General features: G+C 41.2%; 1 protein-coding gene across 5 annotated transcripts in view; it reads left to right on the forward strand.

Annotated features, from left to right (window-relative positions):
* The window catches only part of LOC307014044 (voltage-dependent T-type calcium channel subunit alpha-1I-like), a 151717-nt gene that overhangs the window by 115463 nt on the left and 14680 nt on the right, over positions 1-21574 (forward strand). For all 5 annotated transcript variants that reach the window (XM_079641716.1, XM_079641714.1, XM_079641715.1 and 2 more), the window contains exons 18-32: positions 421-521; positions 3265-3388; positions 3566-3634; positions 5359-5537; positions 5895-6021; positions 6368-6493; positions 6620-6709; positions 7334-7526; positions 8457-8608; positions 9660-9769; positions 12485-12618; positions 13008-13078; positions 16685-16763; positions 17993-18114; positions 20432-20866. In XM_079641716.1, the coding sequence (XP_079497842.1) occupies positions 421-521; positions 3265-3388; positions 3566-3634; positions 5359-5537; positions 5895-6021; positions 6368-6493; positions 6620-6709; positions 7334-7526; positions 8457-8608; positions 9660-9769; positions 12485-12618; positions 13008-13078; positions 16685-16763; positions 17993-18114; positions 20432-20866 (2112 nt within the window). The remainder of the gene's footprint in view (positions 1-420; positions 522-3264; positions 3389-3565; positions 3635-5358; positions 5538-5894; positions 6022-6367; positions 6494-6619; positions 6710-7333; positions 7527-8456; positions 8609-9659; positions 9770-12484; positions 12619-13007; positions 13079-16684; positions 16764-17992; positions 18115-20431; positions 20867-21574) is intronic.

Raw genomic sequence — 21574 nt, forward strand, 5'->3', positions numbered from 1 at the left:
TTCCCAATAAATGAACCATTAGCTTTTGTGTTAAAGTACAAGATCTTACACACACGGTAATCTCTCGCTCTCTTGTGTAGGATTTCCGAGCACTTTGTGTAAAGCCTGCACTCCCCATCACCTGGGCCTCGTGGGACTCCTATTGTTTTCATTGTAAACAAGTCTGGGTATGAGAGAAACAAGGTTAATTAGAAAGGACTATTTAGGCAGCGGGGGGGAGAGCTATACAGATGATAATGTTGGAAGATGCTCCGAGCTGTTGTTATAGAAGTGTTTCACTTTCGTAAATAATTTAAATAATGGGTCTTAATGGGCAGTGTCTTCTCTCAATGTTGTTTGTCTTTGTGTGTTAGCTTTCGGATTTATATTGTTTACGCTATATTGGCTCTGCCATGATGTGATGATGTTTGCGTTTTGCAGAGCTTGTGCTTCCGCGTCGAGAAGATGTTAGAAGCGTACAAACCGGACTGGTGTGAGTCCAGAGAGGAATGGTCTGTCTTCCTGTTCTCCCCACGGAACAGGTGAGTCACTTTAATCCAATCTTTCTTTATTCTTTAACCTCTCCCACTCCCCCCTCCCTCCCTACCATACGTCGATAATTGTCTTTTTTGGGAGGCAGCAAATCAACAGTATATGCCCCATATAACTTGGGAACCTGAACATTATTTGAAGTGCAGCTTAACACTGTTTGTCAAGAGTTTCTGTTCATAAATCTGTGTATCTGTGTTTTGGTCGCTTATTCAAACAAAATGTGATATTTCTGAGTAGAGATTAAAATATTACGATCTAAGTATCTGACTGCCATACTCAGGCTATATTATGTATTGTAAGGTATTGGGTTGATTCCATAATGTTATACAGATTTGGTAAAAGATTCAACCATTCTTGAAAACTTGATAATTTTTTGAATAATGTCAAGAATCCCACAAAAAACACCGAGACCTAAAATAACAGCACCAGTAGAGCTGGTATTAAAAACCTTTTGTCTGAAACTGAATGCATTTAAGCCCCAGTTTGTGTCTGTAAAGTAAACAGCTTATTGTGTACAGAGAGGTCAAGTTTTAAAAAAAATGGCCTCACTACAATGAAGTGGTTACTATGGGGACTAGAATAATCATGAAAGCAATTTTGCTCATTGAATCTGAAAAGAGTCTCAGCTTTCCATTCATACGCAATTCATACAATTATGACTGTTTTAGGGACCCCGGTATCCAGAGACCTTTTTATATTAGACATAATACATTTATACTACGTGACTGCCATTCTCAGGCTATATTATGTATTGTAAGTTATTCGGTTGATTCCATATGTTACACAGATTTGGTAAAAGATTCAACCATGCTTGAAAACTTGAGAATTTATTTTGAACGTGTCAAGAATACTTCATGCAAAAAAACTGCACTTTGGAGCATTATTAAATGTCTTTCTGTCAAGCTAGTATGATTTGGTTCGAATGGATGCCTATAGGTTATCTGTTTTATATTACACCAGTATCTTTACTCTAGCTTTAAATCTGAGCCAGCTACAGCCTCTGAAAGACTGTTGCAGAAGAAGCCGCCATCTAGACTTGAAGAGGCTAATGGAAACGGTTGTACACACTGCATTTAGTGATTGTCTGCGTCAAGTGTGTGTTGACCCAAAACACAGGCTGGTTTTAAGCCAAAGTGTGAACAGCCTGTAATACAATCATTATGGTTTGGCCACAGGACGCGTCCCATCAAAACAATATCAAGGATGGGTGGGCATATTCCTTTTCCCGCCTCATCGATAGGAAGGTCGGGTTTCCAAGCTTCCACAGAGAAGGACTACATTAGAGTATTGATTGACACCTTGTAAAAAAATGAATTGATATTAATTACCATCTCCCCTCTTGTTTGAGAGCAAGAAACAGACCCCGGGGGGGATATGGTACATTAAATACCATGGATAATTCATTAAATTCTGCATTAACTTGTGATGTTGTGTTACTGTCTGCAGTTTGGATAGAAACAGTTTTAATAAAAGCCATTTAAATGTTTGTTACAACATACAATAACTTTTCTATTTAATTAATTCTGTATCTTTTCGTCGGTTCCAATCAACAAAGCAAAGATATTTAATTGCTTGTTGGCAGAACGCAGCGTCACATGTTGAAGAAAAGCATGTTCAGTATCTCTCTCTCTCCTTTTCTCTCGGTCTGATCCTCGATTATCCCTCTCTTCTGTTCTCCCAGCGGAGCTCTGTTCTCAGGAGTGTGGAGCTTCTGAGAGTGTTGTTAATTTAATTTGTTTTGAATTAGTAGCGATGTAAACAGGGGCTGAATGAGGCTATTTACTCAAGAAGATGTAAGGGAGCTCCCATTCACTGTCGGGGGACTCGGCTCCCATTCTCATTGGATGGAGATTGTGTTGTGGCGGGGTGTGGCCTTACCTTAATGTATTGTCACCCCTAATTATGTCTGCCAACTGTTGGCTTAAATTGCATTTTATATGTGTGGTTAAACTTTTATTTGTCCTTTGTTTCTTCCTTTCTTCAACTTCAAATTCAACTCATTCCTCCTCTCCTCTCCTCTCCTCTCATCTCCTCTCCTCTCCTCTCCTTTCCTCTCCTATCATCTCCTCTCCTCTCTTCTCCTCTCCTCTCCTATCATCTCCTCTCCTATCATCTCCTCTCCTCTTCTCTCCTCTCCTCTCCTATTCTCTTCTCTTCTCTTCTCTCCTCTCCTATCCTCTCTTCTCCTCTCATCTCCTCTCCTATCATCTCCTCTCCTCTCCTCTCCTTTCCTCTCCTATCATCTCCTCTTCTCTCCTCTCCTCTCCTCTTCTCTCCTCTCCTCTCATCTCCTCTCCTCTTCTCTCCTCTCCTCTCCTCTCATCTCCTCTCATCTCCTCTCCTCTCTTCTCCTCTCCTCTCCTCCCCTCTCCTCTCCTCTCCTCTCCTCTCCTATCATCTCCTCTCCTCTCCTATCATCTCCTCTCCTATCATCTCCTCTCCTCTTCTCTCCTCTTCTCTCCTCTCCTCTCCTCTCCTCTCCTCTCCTCTCCTCTCCTCTCCTCTCCTCTCCTATCATCTCCTCTCCTCTCCTTTCCTCTCCTCTCCTCTCCTATCATCTCCTCTCCTCTCATCTCCTCTCCTATCATCTCCTTTCCTCTCATATCCTCTCATCTCCTCTCATCTCCTCTTCTCTCCTTTCCTCTCCTCTCCTCTCTTCTCCTCTCCTCTCTTCTCCTCTCCTCTCTCCTCTCCTCTCTTCTCCTCTCCTCTCCTCCATCTCCTCTACTCCAGGTTCAGACAGATATGCCAGTCGATTGTCGCCCATAAGCTGTTTGACTATGTGGTGTTGGCCTTCATCTTCTCCAACTGCATCACAGTAGCTCTGGAGAGGCCTAAGATACTTCAGGGCAGCTTGGTAAATCCATCTGAAAAGTGTGTCTGTGCATGTGTGTCTAGAAGCTGTTGAGCTATAGCCCTGGTTATTCTCTGGAGATAAACTCCATTGTATTATCTTAAAGGTGCAGTAAGTAAGATTTAACAACCCCCAATTGCCCCATCTCATCTTTCTGACAACCTCTCTCATCCCCTCCAGGAAAGAGTCTTCCTCACCATCTCCAACTACGTCTTTACTGCCATATTTGTGACCGAGATGACGCTCAAGGTAACATTTTACAACCCGTCTCTGTGTTTCTTCCAATGAGTCTTGGGTGTAGTTTAGAGGCGTCTTCTTTTGGTCTCTCACTGAATTGACTTTGCTTCAGTGCTCCCACAGCCCAACCCCTTCCCCGCTCCTTCTTTCCTTGCAATCCCCCCCCCGTTCCTTTGGAGAATAGAGCAATCAAGCATTGTCATTAATTAGCAGCTAGGCTTTTTTTGTATGGATGCAATACTTCTCCAGCACTCCGCCACACTCTCTCCATCCTCCTGTCCTCGCAGATGTTGACAGCGTCTTTATAAAGTTTGTGTTCCAACCTCCTTAGGGTCCCTCTGTTCTCTTCAGTCTTTTTTTTCCTTCCTGATCTTCCCGCGACCCTTCTGTCTTTTATATTCTCTCCCTCCCTCCGCTTGCCACTGTCTCTGTTTTCTCTGTGAAAGACTTTGGCGAAAGTGGACCATCAATTATGCACTCCCACAATCAATTATTAACCAATCACAGACCGTCAAAAAGCCACAGGGTTGTCAGCCCCCGGGCCGAGCCCCCCTCTGCGCCTCTGTCTGTCTGCGCCTCTCGTATCTCAGTAATGTGTGTTGCTGGGCGATTGTTTGTGTAGCATTAATCTCTCGGTACGACTCCTCCACTGAGGCTAGTGCTGCGTACAAGCTGCAGCCACATAAAAAGCTCAGCAGGGTTTATGATGTGTCAGCATGTTGCAAAACTTGTACAAGTGTTATTTTATGAGGCAGCTTCAGACACAAAGTGGCTCTCTAATTATTGGAGTTGTACGACAAAGCAATGCCATGTCCCGCATTATCGCTAAACTTTAACAATAATATATATTCAGAATTGTGAACACAACACATGCTTAGACATTTTGTACATTCATTGTACATTTCGGCCTTCAGCCCTAACATGTTTGCCATGCATTGATCTTTCCACCATCTTGATATGTTTGCATGCTAACCCCCACCGAGCCTCTGGGGCTTTACTAGACACTCGGCAAACAGATTCAAATGTCAGTTTCAGATTCTTGTTGCTCCCACTGCTGCATAGGAAAACACCAGATTCAGCTGTGTGCATGTATTACAATGCCTGCATAACATCAATATCACGCTCTCAAAGTCACAGAGGAGTAACGTACCATTGCCTGTCAAGTGGTGTTACTATAAAATGTTAACAAGCAAGCTTAAAGGCATCGGGACGTAAACACTGCAACACACATCACTGAACCAACGGATAGAACAACATAGATGGTGGTATTGTGGACGCTCGCTATTCTGTGTAAATTGCATAACTAGGTACCATTTTCCTAGAGTCTTCTTTTTTTTCGAATTAATCTAATTTTTAGGAGTGTATTTGCGCATATTGTATGTGTCCATGTGTTTGGCAGATATAGCCTGCTGTGCCTGCTCAGGTTGACAGACGTGCGTGTGTGTGTGTGTGTGTGTGTGTGTGTGTGTGTGTGTGTGTGTGTGTGTGTGTGTGTGTGTGTGTGTGTGTGTGTGTGTGTGTGTGTGTGTGTGTGTGTGTGTTGCAGTGTGTAACATACAGTATCTTGTTAGTGTCAACAGCTTCATCCTCTAGCTCTTTTTCTTTCGTCTTTATTTTATTTTTTTTCTGCATCGTGTTCGTATTTTTCCACATTTGACTGTTTATTTTACAGAGCTGAACAAGAAACCGACAGTCCATGTTCTTATATTCAGCCATACCTAACGTTCTCTCTTCAGGTGGTCTCCATGGGTCTGTATGTAGGGGATCATTCTTACCTGCGGAGCAGCTGGAACGTTCTGGATGGCTTCCTGGTTTTTGTGTCTTTGATTGACATTGTGGTTTCCATGGCGGGCGGGGCCAAGATCTTGGGTGTGCTCAGAGTGCTCAGGCTGCTAAGAACACTGCGTCCCCTCAGGTACAAATAATAATTAATAAGCAGTTTGCATCTGCTGATTTATAACGTTTTTTTATGGTGGCTCTGTACAGCTTAGTCCTTAATGGATCAAGATGTTTTTCCCAAACAAAATGACAGAAAAGCAATTATCTGTGCTGAAACAGATCTCAAACAACATTTCTAAAGTTATGTAACAACCTCCACAGCAGACTGAAATGCAACAGTAATTAATCATTGGTGTACTCTTCAATAAATATGTTTGATCTCCCATGAATAGTGCCGACGTTGAGCTAATTTGTTGAATTTGAACACTACTAAATGGATACATTTAATGAGTTGGTTAATCTTATTCTCCTCTTACCGCTCTCCCCTCCTCAGAGTGATCAGCAGAGCTCCAGGTCTGAAGCTGGTGGTGGAGACCCTCATCACCTCCCTCAAACCCATCGGCAACATTGTCCTCATCTGTTGTGCATTCTTCATCATCTTTGGCATTCTTGGGGTCCAGGTAGGACAAAATGGCAGCTTTCATCTTATAATATGTAATCAAATGTATTATAAGTAAGGAAATTGCTGAACTACTCAAGGGTGTATTTATGTGTTTCCTACCCATTACTGTGAGTGTCTTTTATCATCTTAGCTTTGAGTGCACACATGCATTCCTGCCTAAAGTAAATCCCATCCTGCTTCCTTTTCATCACAGCATAACTTTTTATGCTGGTGCAATCTTTGACCGGCTACTTATTTCACTCAGGAGCGCCCTTTCATCTCATCACAGGAGCCTCTTAAAGGTTATTTGTCATGTGTAGTCAGACAGCATCAAAAGCGTGGTTTCATTTCTCTTCTTCTGACAGCTGTTTAAAGGCAAGTTCTTTTACTGCTTTGGCCCCGACGTCAAAAACATCACCAACAAGTCCGACTGTATGCTAGCCAACTACAAGTGGGTCCACCACAAGTACAACTTTGACAACCTGGGGCAGGTTTGTGTGACATTTCTGTGTATTCCATGTCTGCTGTGCAACAGGAAATAAGAAACAGGAAAGACAATTGTCCATAAAATAATGATAAGAATCTCCCTTTCTTTTCCTTTCCCTGTTGTTGTCCAGGCTCTGATGTCCCTGTTTGTGCTGGCCTCAAAGGACGGCTGGGTCAACATCATGTATCACGGCCTGGATGCTGTGGCTGTGGACCAACAGGTGCCCACATTTACATTTATATACGTATATATCCATTTGTTGCACAATAATATCTTGCTTTATATTTTGTATATTTTCCACATGTATATATATATATTTTTAACTTTTGTTAATTTTATTTCTATTTCAGAAATATTTTGGACTGTTTATTTATAGAGTCTTAAGTCAAAAGTCAAAGTCAACTTTAATGTCAATCTTAGTTAGTTTGTTTTTACAGACAGAGAGATCGAAATGATGTTTCCAACAATCCCGAATATAACATTATATAATATACAAATATGTATAAAATATGTATATCGTATATACACAATCAACAGACACATTTACACATATGCACACATTAAGATAACAAACACAACAATCAATACATACAAAATAATATATACAAAATAACAGTCACTTCAATATCAATATCTTTGGTGCAAGTCCATAGAATGTGCATTTATTTATTAATTTCTCTCTCTCTATCTATCTATATATCTATATAGCTAATGTAAACAAAAAACCTGAGGCACATCTTCACTATCCAAAGAGTACATCTAGTAACATCTGTTTTCCTTTCCCTTTCTTTCTCTGTTTGTTATCAATTTAAATCTTGAAAAAAACGCATCGATTCAACTCCAGCCTGTGACCAACAACAATCCGTGGATGCTGCTGTATTTCATCTCCTTCCTGCTTATTGTTAGCTTCTTCGTCCTCAACATGTTTGTCGGTGTGGTTGTGGAGAATTTCCATAAGTGTCGCCAGAACCAGGAGGTTGAAGAGGCCAAAAGGCGTGAGGAGAAGCGTCAGCGGCGCATGGAAAAGAAGAGGAGAAGTATGACAGGAGAGGGAGCTGGGGGAAACACAGAGGCTCATTAAGAGCTGGCGGACAGAAAAAGAATGAGACAAAAGATTGGTACAGTAATTAAGAAAGGAGAGGCAGGATGGATTTCTGGGGAATGTATGAAGATTATTATTATTACAAACACTACAAAGCCTGAAACAAGGGCTTGAAGAACTCTCTGTAGTTACAATGACACATCATAAGAATCACTTTCTATTAGCATGCAGAGCTGTGATTAACGCTGATGACATGATGTGCTGTTGAGAGGAAAAGAGATGGAATTAGGGACAGACAGATTATAATAAACAAACAAGCAGTAATTGTCTTAATTGCTGTTGGTTTTTCTAGGAGTGATTCCAGCTTGTTCAAAGCTAATTTTGCAATCGCAAGCTCTCATTGGAGCAGCTCTCTAATTTAGTTTCAAGTAGGAAGAGGGGCAGTTTGTTTTAATGTTGCTTCAATATTAGTTATTTAGTTATAGCTTGAAGGTTTGCCTGATTACCAAAAGTATTTGGAATAGATTTTATTTTTGTAAACCAATGGATTAAGTTGCTAATTACAAACATTGCTACGTAATTTCTTTCGGTGATTACATTTCAAAGCAATCTGACCCAAGCCTGCCATGATAACTACTTTAAATCACTGCAGGGAAAACGAAATATTTAAATAACACAATCATCTTTTTTATTTGTATTATTCTACTATTTCATTATTAGTACAGACAATTTATGCATCGGACAAACAAACAAAATGTGAAGAAGCGGGAGGACAGAAAGCATAGTTTATACAGAAAATAGTGCTTCCGTTAGTCATAAAGTTGCAGGATAAAGAAAAAAAAGATAAATCTGAAGATACCCTCTTTAAAATGTAAATTCGATTGAATATATTTAAAGGCCTGTTGATATATTGTTCTGCCAACAGAAGCCCAGAAGCTGCCCTACTTTGCCAGCTACGGCCACATACGCCTGATGATCCACACACTGTGCACAAACCACTACCTGGACCTCATCATCACCTTCATCATCGCCATCAACGTCATCACCATGTCCTTAGAGCACTACGATCAACCTCGTGTAAGCTACAAAGAGCTGTAATTGATGTGGTTGTCTATGAAAACAATTGGTGTGTCTTGCTTAGGAAGTGCAGCAGCTGGCGCTGGTCCACTAGAGTAGTTATGTGTGTGGGTGATAAATGAGGAGAAGCAACTTGAATTTATGTCAGTAATTAGAGATTTGTGCAACTTAGCTCTGACTTTCCCAAAAGTGCCTGTTTCACAAAATGTCGACACAAACAGAGGGACTCCTACAAGCTCCATGTCAGTAGGCGGAACTTATTCCTGGATGTTAAGCTGAGTATTCATGTCTGTCAAACAGCAGCTTCTTATAAAGACACAGTGGTACCACCATGAAGCTGTAACCAGGCAGTGTTAGCTGGAGTCCATACAAAGGAGCGGTGATTGCACTGTTGATTCTATTCTGTCAGAGCGGTGTTAGCTGTATCTGTATGCGTGATGAATGAAGGTTCAAAAGCCTGATAGCGTTGGTTGTGTTGTTTTTTTTAGGGTGAGGAAAGTGATTATCCTTGAGATAAGATGGCCGTTTGACATTTAAAATGGAGCAAGCTTTCTCAAACTGACCGAGCAGCAGATAAATATCACAGGTCTTGACGGTATTTGTCAGCTGTTTGTGTTGACATTTGCCTGCCTCCCGCCTCTTAGAAGACACAGCTCTATTTATTGAAGGAGAAAACAGCTGAGCAAAACAAATCCACAGCCTCTGCAGTAACAGGAAGCTGGGCTGGGTGTTTAAGATAATTAAACATGCTTGCCTTTAGACTATTTAAATACTACGCTCAAATATGGTTGGCGTATTTGTTACTGGATGTAATGTATGAGTGTTTGTTGTTCCACGAATGGAAGATGTCCCGTTTTGCCTTCTGGCATGTTTGATTGTACTCTGCAAACAAATGGGAACTATTCCTGTTCTTCGGTTTCCTCCTGACGCTAACACTCCATCCCACCCTGTTTACACACGCGCACACACACACGCACACACACACGCACACACACACACACACACACACACACACACACACACACACACCTTTTTCACACTCTCTTTCCAGTCTCTGGATCTCGCCCTGAAGTACTGCAACTATTTCTTCACTTCCATGTTTGTGCTCGAATCGGCACTCAAACTCACCGCCTTCGGCTTCCGTCGCTTCTTTAAAGAAAGGTACAGTGTGTGTGTGTGTGTGTGTGTGTGTGTGTGTGTGTGTGTGTGTGTGTGTGTGTGTGTGTGTGTGTGTGTGTGTGTGTGTGTGTGTCTGTGTGTGTGTGTGTGTGTGTGTGTGTGTGTGTGTGTGTGTGTGTATCCTTTTCTGTGTGCCTATAAGTGTATGTACGTGCTTATTTGTAGTACTATGTATTTACACATGTATAGTAAGAATACAAGACAGCTTTTTTATAGCAATACTGATCAATTAATTGTGGGATTTGTAAATCTGGCTCAGAGGTGACGGTGCGTGATGATTGTCAATCAGCTTTCCTATAGCCTGAAAACACAAATGGCCTCTGAATTAGATGCGAGAAAGAAGAATATTACAAAACAATATTCAATGTCAGCAAACGTGACAATATTTCCTGTTCACCTCAGCTCACTCGTCACATGTTTGATGTGGAAATGAAACATTGGAGCCACTGTCGGGGCTCCAGGCACATCCCATAATCTGGTGAATTAACGTATGGTATAAATAGTGCCATAATAAACAGTTATTTAGTTCAAAGAGTAATGGCTGCACAAATCCGCCTTTTGCTTTGATCATTATAAATGGAATAGGGAATAACAGCGTTGACGATACAGAGGATTATGAAACACGTTGAAAGATGTGAGCGGCTCTGAGGCGTTCAGTTAGAACTTAGCTAAACCATATTGTGGTACAAATATCTTGACAGTTATCACACACTATTATCCTCATTGTCACAGTAAGACACAAATGTTCGCAGCTTTCTTTCCATTTTTACGTTGTTTTTGCTCACCATCAAATCAGTCTTTCATTCCCTTATTTCAAAATGTACGTCTTTCAAAATGGATCGGACAATCCTTTCTCCTTGTAAAGAGCTATTGGGTGAACTATAGCACGTGCTTCAAGAAACCAAGTTATTTATGGGTTCTCTGCTTGTGACACTGCACTTTCCATTTCTCCAACTTACTGTACTCACCTTTGTTTGACCTTCGTGGGAAACGCACCTCAGCGCCGGCCTGTTCCCTCCCACATTCATTCACTCAGAGCCCAGAGACTAATTGATTTGTCACTCACACAAATGTGCACGACGACGAGACGGATGTCTTATTCTTCTCAGGGATATGTGGGGACTAATTAAAGTCAGAAGAAGATTTGGAAGCATATATTACACTGATGGTAGTTTAATGACATTGGCTTATTTTAGTTTTAGAGAAGAGAGAGAGTTAAGGTGGCGAACAGCGAGCGAGAGGACGTGGAAGAGACGGATAATAAATAGGAGGGGAAGCTAGACTGATCAAAGACAAAAAAGGAGGAAGACACATAAGTGATGAAATGGGAAAGAGATGGGCGGATATAGGACACATTTATCGCACGGTTATCAGCTGGCACTTTGTCTCTTTTTATGTAGTGTTAGCAACAGCTGTGAGCAGTCATTGTGTGTCGTTTAAGGGCCGGGGTGACTCTCAGGCCAGCTGCAGAACTGGGTCAATGGAATAGCAGGTTACACACAAACACACTGCTATATGTGGCAATAACTGAGCTGCGGCTGGTGTAAGTGTGCAGTATATATATAATGTAAAAGTTTGTGTGACAGGCCAAAAAGTAATAAGGCAGCTGCGGAGATATGAAATTCAAATGTCAATTTAAATGAGTAACGGGTGCGTTTCTATCATGTGAGCTGCTGTCTGTATGATTTTGATAAAGTCATAAAGCAGCATTGTATTGTAAATATGAACAAAGGCAGCTGTCATCCTCAGTTGACTGTATGGCTACATTCATAGAGGGTGATACACTTTGCTTTTTTTTCCGCTTCTAAAAGGTGGATGAGTCCAGAAAGAAAAGGTGTAAAAGGAAACAGACATAGCCCCATTAACTGAGGGACATTATCATGTCTTGCGGGTTATTTCACTGTCATTGGCATTTTTTAAATGAGATATTTTGGCAAGCATTCTGACAAATGAATCAGCGGTGCCAAATGTGTTAGCACTCAGTGTGCCTGGTGTTGCCACCCTGATGATTTAAAAAAAGACGTGTATTGACTATCTTCCAAAAAATGCTGAAGATGAATGAGGACTACAGAACCTCCTGAAAGCAACTACGAGAGGCAATAAAAGATGAACACCGAGCAAAAGTGACTTAGTTACATCAGGTCAAAATATGTTGTACTTAATGGAGATGTTGCAACTACTATGGGTGCTTCAATCTCTTTGATTCCCCACCATATTCATCTGATTTGGCAATATCTGTTTTCCATCTGTCCAGGTGTATGTTGCGAACAATTATTGTTACAGTGGATGAAGGGGGTGGGGGTGGGGTGTCTAGAGTCAAAGATGAATCTTGATTGGGCCAAATTTGACCCTGAGTCTTTCCAGACCCGAACACCAAATTATACACTTTTTTTTTTAGAGACCTTCAGACTTGGCTAAAATTGTCAAAATCTGTTGTGTAGTGTTTATATAGCTGTTGTGGAGGATATCATGAAGCCTTGTTCCGTTAAAACAATTAGAGCGTAATTTTAACTTGAAACGGGTCACGGGAGACCCGAACACAACATAAGGGTTAAAGGAGATTCAATTGCCTTAATAATAACTGATAATAAATGCATGCCTCGTTATTTAGTTGTATACTTGCTTTGGTTTTTGTGTGTGGTGCCAGACCTTTTTGCATATTTACATGTGCATACTTTCTGTGTGTGTGAACGCTAGGTGGAACCAGTTGGACCTCGCCATTGTGCTTCTGTCGGTGATGGGCATCACCCTGGAGGAGATCGATTTCAGTGCTGCCCTGCCCATCAACCCCACCATCATCCGGATCATGAGAGTACTGAGGATAGCCCGAGGTACAGTATACTACATGTGTGAAATATGTACACACACACATTCACTGAAAAGCAGGCATGTGCAAAGACCTGAGCTAAAGTTTCCTGAGCAACAACCTATTTTCCCTTTGTATACTGTATATGCGGGCCCATGCTCACAAGTCCAAATGTTTTTTTAATTGTTTTCAGTGAAATGCATTTGAACCTTGATTTTGTCTTGCTGGTGTGTTAAAATATATCTGTTGAAACTGCGATCTGTGTGTGTGTGTGTTCCATGGGAGAATAAAGGAAGAACTGACCTTTCTCCAGTTAAATGTTTCCCATTAAGCCTCTAATTGAACCTGAGGGATTTCCCCCTAACTGCCCACACTTTCTCTCTATCTCTCTCTCTATGTCTCTCACACACACAGTGCTGAAGCTGCTGAAGATGGCCACAGGGATGAGAGCCCTATTGGATACGGTGGTCCAAGCCCTGCCTCAGGTACAGTGGTGGACACACACTTACACACTGTCTCTGCCTCTTTGTTCCTCACAGACACACACAATCCCAGAGAGGGAGTTGGTCAGTCTCAGTCAATAGCCAGAGTAGCATGAGCCCCCCCCCCCCCCCCCCCCCCCCCCTTTCTTTCTCTTTTGGCCTGGAGGCAACTCTTATAGATGACTCATGCATGCCACATACTGGCTGACTGACACACACACACACACACACACACACACACACACACACACACACACACACACACACACACACACACACACACACACACACACACTGGCTTTGTCTTGTTTTCACTTTCAGCACCATGGAGAGTACCCTGACCCCCGCTGCGTTCGCAGTGTGTTAGAAACAGCGGGGGCTTCTTAAATCAGTCTATAGTTCAGTTGATGGTGAAGTGTCCAAAGAGTCGGGCAGTCTCTAGGCCGTCCCAGATCGTTCCAGTGCACTGAAAGTTCAATTTCCTAAAAATATACACAAAAAGCATCCGGCACCCTATCATTTCCCATTTGTTTAGAGATCATATGTAACTTTTCTGCAAAAATATGTATCAAAACAACTAGGTTTATGTAAATGATCTTTGCTCAGTTATGAACTTACATTCCTAAATGTTTTAAACAATTTTCAGACCAAGAGAAATCTATAATCTCAATCATGGAAATTATCTTTTTCATTTGTCAGCGTTGTTGATTAGTTTTAAACCACACTTTTAGATCTTCTTCGTCATACAGTAGGCCGACTGGCTGTAAAGTATTAGTGAAACAAGCGGAGCAAACATTAGCAGTAGGCAGACACAACAAAACTGATTTTAAAATGAAACCTGTTTTTGCCGTTTTGTTGTAAACACTAGAAAAGCTGACTTCAATCTCCTATAATCACACGCTTTTGCACAACAACACCAAACCCCGGCTTTTGTTATTTGTTTGTATGGAAAGGCCCCTAGTGGCACAAAATTACATATTGTGCATTTAATGTAGACATTTAACTTTAAATACAGGCAGTTGTTTGGACAGACAGGTCATTTATGGACATGCAGGAACACAGTGTGACCCATTGACCATCAAAAGTGACATGAAGCAAACAAAGGGAAACAGGTGGTGTGGGGAAAGGAGGGCAGGCAGAGGTGAGGGGGAACAGATTTGTTGTATTTCCTTTTTATTGATCCCCCTCTCATTAACACTGAGCCCTTTGATTCATCCCAAGGGCATCTGGGAAGGTAATTACAACTGGGGCTAATTAAACAGTTCCAGGAGGTCTCGCTGTGTGTGTGTGTATGTATGTGTGCATGCTGAGGTGAGAGTGAAGGCCTTACACCTGGCGAGAGATTAACCTGAGCTGATACCACCATATATTTCACTGTGAAAAATGAAATGGCAATCTTCCAACATTTTCTCATTACATCACATTGACAGTATTGACATTTCAACAAAGGCTTATGAGTACAGTTACGCAAGGGAGCAGGTCATATTGGCATAGGAAGGCAGAAAGTATGAATAATCTTGGCACGCACAGATACAGTAGATGTCTGCTAGAATAATAACTCATGAGATTAGACATGATGTGAATGCTTCACAAGTTCCACAAGTAATTCGTATATTTAATAAGCCATAGCAGGACATGGAGATGTACAGTAATGAAGGATCCATGCACTTAGACTAAATGGGGTAGAAAGCTTATCGGCTCATTGACATGTTAAGTGAAATGGCTTTGCTTTACAAAGACGTAGTCAAAAAGTGATTTTACCTACAACAATGTCTATTATCCTCTCCTCTGCAACTGATGTGAAACGGCTGCAACCAGCATTCACTTACACTAATAGCCTATATCATGTTGGCTCTAAAGTGGAGACAGTTGTTTTATGTCTTCTCTGGAAATGGCTGAGAAACCACAAATGTGGAGACCCCATGAAATGCCATTTGTGCTATGGAAAGGCGTCCAAGCTATAACAAGCTTTTGTGTTTAGCTTAAGAAATGGAGATAAATTATTTCAATAATAGATAATGGAATTGCAAACCTCTTCCTCCAGTAAAGTGAAAGTTATTCATCCCCATTGAATACACCATTAAATCCCTCTTGGCAAAACTTCTCAAAAGGCATTCATCCTTGTCCTGGATCTCACATTGACTCGTGTCATTATCAAGCACAGATTGTTGAGTACACCAGGCCTCATAGCAATTACTTGGAGATGTACTTCTGGTAAACCGTCCGTTTTAGAATTATTACAGCACTCCAAATGAAAGGTTATATGGCAATTACCTCAATTACACTGAGTCCACAGGGACTCATCAGCGTGCGCTGCATGTAATGGCCCTTATTTGTCTACATTGAAAGGAAACTTTAGAAGTTTTCAAATGTAAATGCTTCTTAGTGTAGCATGCCTTTGATTTGCCCTCTTTCACCATGCCCTATAGCACTTTCATTAAATGCAATACTGACCAGGTTAATCATATCAGGCAAAGAGGGTTACAGCGTTTCAAATGTAAAGATTATTCTTACTGAGTCAGCTGATTTCCTTATGTTATCATTAAAGTGATCTATAAAGGAGAGATAAAACAAACAAAGATAAAACTACTTTGAGTGTAATAGAGAAAGTATTACAACCCCGCTTGCTTCAAACCATATCTCATCAGAAGTTATTCAATTAGCAACCTATGGGAAATGTCCTTAGATGTTGCCTTGTCATTATGTTTCTGCATTTTCCCTCAACCAACTCAACAACAGATTGGAACGGTCTTTCCCCTGAAAAGCAGGTGAAGTGATCCGAACCCTCTTTAGAGCACAGGCGTTATAATTATAGTAACTATTTCTCAGTGCGTTTGCTCATTCCCCGGCAGAGCAGTGTTGTTAGTGGAGTGTTAAAGACTTAAGGGATTAGATTTGGCCCTGAGTGCTTACCATGCAACATCATCATCACCATTAGGTTGTGGTAACGGAAGGTTGTTTAGTGGTGGAACCGAGCCAAGTCCCAAACCCCCAAAACTCAGAAAATCCCAACAGCATCAGGGCTCCAGTTTATAAAAAGTCTCAGAGGAAAACTGTGCCATGGTTTGCAGAACAAAGAAGAGTTTGAGAACAGCATGCTAGAAAGAGGTTAGACATTTTGAATGCACATCTTTTATTTGATTTTACCTTTTTATTTTTTTTTTATTTTTTTTTTACCTTGTATTTGATGTCCTGCTTACTTGTTTAAAAGTAGTACAATATGAGTAATAATGAAAAATGTGGTCAAGAGATGTTCAATCGAGCATAGCAAGCAAGTCAATGGTTGATTTAACACATTAGCAATGACTTGTTGATGTTTCTTGTTGTCTAATGCTTCTCACAAAGAACATTGTTTATAACATGTGCATGGTAAGATGTTCTCCTGTCTGTGTGTGTGTGTGTGTGTGTGTGTGTGTGTGTGTGTGTGTGTGTGTGTGTGTGTGTGTGTGTGTGTGTGTGTGTGTGTGTGTGTGTGTGTGTGTGTGTGTGTGTGTGTGTGTGTGTGTGTGTGTGTGTGTGTGTGTGTGTGTGTGTGTGTGTGTGTGTGTGTGTGTGTGTGTGTGTGTGTGTGTGTGTGTGTGTGTGTGTGTGTGTGTGTGTGTGTTACAGGTGGGTAACCTGGGCCTGCTTTTCATGCTGCTGTTTTTCATCTACGCCGCCTTAGGAGTAGAGCTATTTGGAGAACTTGGTGAGTACTCATCCAGTCATGATGCTGAAAAGAAATACGTCATTAAGCACACATTTTATAACAACGTTTTTGTTTTTCACTGCAAATCTATAAATGATTTCCTTGATCTTTGGTAGTTTCTAGAAAGAGTCTATTTAAGGCTCAAGAGAACCAAGGATGTTAACTTTATTTGTGATCAGACACATGTCACTAGCATAGGTACAACAAAGACAAAATCACTTATTGACACTATTATGATACATTGATTTATTGTGAAAAATGTATTTCAATATTTCAACCAACATTCTGCTTGGATAAATGATTAACAGCATTGTTGGACCAATCTTCCATTTCAAAGTGGATGAGTTAAACTTCAGAGAAATGTGTATTATGTGGTCATCTACATAAACTCAGTCCACTTGTTTGATTAATCCTTCATCACATGTGGAAATGTTGAGAGGACAGGATAGCTCTGTAGTGGAAGAGCACATTTGCCACACATCATCACTGTCGGTGTGAGGCGGTTACAAAGCAGCATGTTTCAAAGTCTGACCCAGTGGGAAAATATAATTGTGACTTCCATATTCTGTGTACTCATTATAGTAAACTCAGCTTGTACACATAAAATCAGGAGGAGTTGTATTAACTTGATTATGAAAATCTCCTTATTTCCTCTCCATCTTGTATTCCCTTTCATCAGTTCTCCCTCCTGCAGTCAGACTGCCATTAGGGGATTCAACCCACTCTCCAGTATTCTGATACATAAGTGCTGTCCTAAAATATCCACATTGAAGTAAGAAGATATTTCTTCCGAACTGTCACATTTCCCTTGTGAGCTGCAGCTGCAGCCCGTGGCAACGATGCTTCCTATTGGAGCTTGGCAGGAAAAACGGATTAGTGGCAAATGCAAGTGTTGCTTCTTGAGGCCATTGCAGAGATTATCTTTGGATATAAGCTCAAAGACAAATAGAGTGTTTGGTCACGTTGCGACCAATTTGATAACAGACTTTGTCTACACTGAGTTGGCTTGTTTAGACAGTCAGCTTAGCGTCAGAAATGGTGCTTGCCTCTGCATTTTTTGGGAGCAGTGACATCTACAGTGTTATTCAAAATTCACAAATCTCTTCTTCTTTTGTCAACCCTTTCCCCCCTCCCTGTTCCATTTTTGCTTTTTCTTTATCCTCTCACCTTTTGACATGATAACTTCTCCTCTTTTTACATCCACCCGTCCATCTAACTCTCATCCTCAGTATGCAACGAAGACTACCCATGTGAGGGAATGAGTCGTCACGCTACCTTTGAGAACTTTGGCATGGCCTTCCTTACCTTATTTCAAGTCTCCACGGGCGACAACTGGAATGGCATCATGAAGGTACGAAGTTACTTACTTATCATTTGTGTTTTAAAAGGCAAAATCAGAGCTTGAGAATACAGTGAAACAGAATCGATAAAATCCCTTTATTCACCAACACAGGGGAAATATACAAAGCAACAGGGACAATACAGATACAGACAAAAAAACTAACTGTATTAAAAAAGAGCCAAGCACAGGTTAATTCAATTTTAGAAAGGGACACATTCAATGTAGAAAAGGATAAGTAGCAGTATTATACATTTAAGTAGAACATATACAACGTAATGTAGTAGCAATCATCTTAACAACATATATTGCACGTTTTTATTTGTTATAGTAGAAGTAATGCAACAAAAAAGGTAGTGGAGAGGTGGTTTGAGATAAGAGACACACTCCTCCTTTAGTCTCTCATCTTCCACTCTAGTGATAGCCACTGATGAAACGCAAATGTGCTCGCTCAGCACCGGGAGCACAGATATCCTTACTGATGGGCAGGGGAGTAACTGTGCCTCATCGCACACACATAACCACAAACAAACAATTTCCCCTGAACACACCGCTCTACCAGCAGCAGCAGCAGCAGCAGCCCCCACCATGCCTTCATGTAAGCTCCAAGGAGAAAATAGAGATTATAATGATACATGTCGTAGGGCCATTAAACAAACACTGCATACATAAAGGTACAGCGGATGGTAGCGGGCCGTGAAGCAAACCAGCGGGCTACAGATGCTCCCTCTCTGAGTAAATCTCTGTCGTTTTCGCTGTCAAATTACTACCTGGGATGTGGGATAGGTAGATCTGCCGTGGTTTAGTGAAAGGCCGGTGAGGCAGAGTGGTAATTAGTGATGCAGCGATGATAGGAAAGAGGAAATAATGAGGGAGAGTGTAAGAAAGCAGTGGGGAGAAAAAGGAGGCTCTGGTAAACTGTAATAAGAGGGAAGATGAGAGGATGGGAAGGGGCTTAAAGAACTGACCAGTTGTGATTTATTTCCTCTGGAGGGTAAATTACAGCACAAATTGAAAAAAAGGGGGGTGGTACAGCATCACGCGTGAGGGTAAATGGAGATTTGGAAGAGGAATATGTGTAGAAACGAGATGGAAAAGGAGTGGAAGCAGAAGGAGATGGCATGCAAAATAAGATAGGAAAGACCATCTTCAGCTCAGAGGGCTAACATTGTTATTTTAGGTCAGAGACTGGTTCAAATCTGTGTTATTTCTCCAGATAGCACATGCCACTTTGATTCTACTTTGACCAAACTCGAAAAATGCTAAAGACAGGAAAAAAAAGGCTGCTGTTGTTTTGCATAGAAGCAAAGCTATTAAGTGTATGATGATTTTACAAGTCGTCCTGCATACAAAGAGCCTCGTTAGCATGAGCTTGAGGCATGCCATTACCTTAAATGTACTTAACATATTTTTATATGAGCATCAATATTTATTCAGGCGTGTTTCGGCTAAGCTCACTGTATCGTAAGATGACATTTACAACCTGACTTATTTTTCGCTTATTTTTTATTATTATTCAAGCAATGTAAATGTTAATAACTGTAATCTGTTGCAGGGCCGCTGTATTCATTTAAATATATTTTAAAGCTGGAGTGTGGCACTTTTAAATTTGAAAAGACTTTTACTTATAAATGGTTGTCCATTACATTGTAGCCCTTGTCAAATGAATCTACATAATATAACTAAGCGGAGGAAGCTCTCTGTATTTTGCACTAGCCTATACAACACAACCAAACTCACCTCAAACATATGTACTAACTGAGTTTGTTGCATTTCCATTGCCAGCAGTAGCCCTTCCTCTAAACACTGAGGTTTTTTATATGGTGCATCCGATTCAGAAACGTATCCTTCACAAGTTCCACACTCCAGATTTAATCTACTCCTGATATTTGTCCACTTCCTGTTTCTTCACAAAGTGTTATCCAAATAATGTGGTATTCCTTAATTAATTCAGCTGTTCCCAACCTAGTGGGCTGCGAAGGCATTGCAAGTGGGCCGCCAAGTAATTTGCAAAACATTATGATTTGTGTGGGAACATTTCATGATTAAGATATTTTTTTATTTGAACCTCCTTTCTCTTTCTTGATCCTCCTTAGCAACAGGCATTACAGTCCTTGACAACGGTCTGTACTACTGAATTGACATCAGAACATTATTTGGCCTCCGTAATGTTTATGGTTGAATGTGGGCCGCAACATTGTTTTAGATTATTAAGTGGGCCCTGATTTGAAAAAGGTTGGGAACTGCTGCCTTAATGCTTACCTGTCTCCTTTAACACCTTTAACACTCCTAACCCCTTTTTCTTCCTCTTTTGCCTTTTGGACAACAGGACACATTGCGGGAGTGCCCACCAGACCATGGCACTGATGTGGACTATGCCTGCAATCCTAGCCTTCAGTTTATCTCGCCCATGTACTTTGTCTCCTTCGTGCTCACCGCCCAGTTCGTGCTCATCAATGTGGTGGTGGCCGTGCTGATGAAGCACCTGGACGACTCCAACAAGGAGGCCCAAGAGGAGGCGGAGATGGATGCAGAAATTGAGCTGGAGCTGGCCCAGGGCACCCTCTGTTGCATGGGCGCCCCCAGCTGTGGGGGGGGGAAGGTGGACAAAGGACTTGGAGGCCCAGCAGGGGCAAAGGACAGAGGATGTGTGACCAGAGAGAGGGGGGAGGGGGTGAGGAAGATGAGACACTCAGCAGGCAGCACGCACTCAGGAGCCTTCAACCTGCGGGACTCCAGCCTCAACCTGTACTCACCAGCACAAGTGAGTGTTTGTATTTCAGTACCCATGTGTGTGGGAGAGAGTGTGATGATTTCTTTATGTTTGTTTCCATAAAGTTTCAAAGTCTTTTGTTGAAGTGGGTGGGTGGGAGTGTGTGTGCGTGCGTGTGTGCAAGTAGGGATGTATCAAACCAATTTGCAGGATTGAATCCATTATTATGGATATGCATTGGCCATACAAGTCTTAATTGATTTATTTCAATTGTTTTCTTTTCTAATGTCCCAGATGTATACCAGCTATGGTTCTCCGGACGCTTAAAGTGGCCAGCAATTTTTCATATAATGTCACATTAAGGTGTTTGTAGAATAACCTTCAAAAAAACAATGAAATCATGTTCAATTGTTTAGCTTTCCTTCCCATGTGGATTATGCCTCAAATGTCTGTGTAATAAGAAAATACACAGAAAGCTTCCTGCATTGTCCAGTCTGACACTGGAACCAGGAACATTATATTTATAAAACATATACATTATAAAATAGGAAATTAGCACGAAGCATCGCGGGTTTTCTTGATGCCTAGAGATTCAGTTTTAACCCTCCTGTTATCCTCAGATTTACTTTACACCCTTTATCCTCTGGGGTCAATTTGACCCCAGTAGTTTAAAACACAAGACAATGATCATATTCCACATTTTAACCAAATTTATGTCTCTGATGCTTTAGGTGTCTTAGTTGACTACCTAAATAACCA

Source organism: Notothenia rossii (assembly GCF_949606895.1).
Source record: "Notothenia rossii genome assembly, chromosome: 8".
Classification (NCBI taxonomy): Eukaryota; Metazoa; Chordata; class Actinopteri; order Perciformes; family Nototheniidae; genus Notothenia; species Notothenia rossii.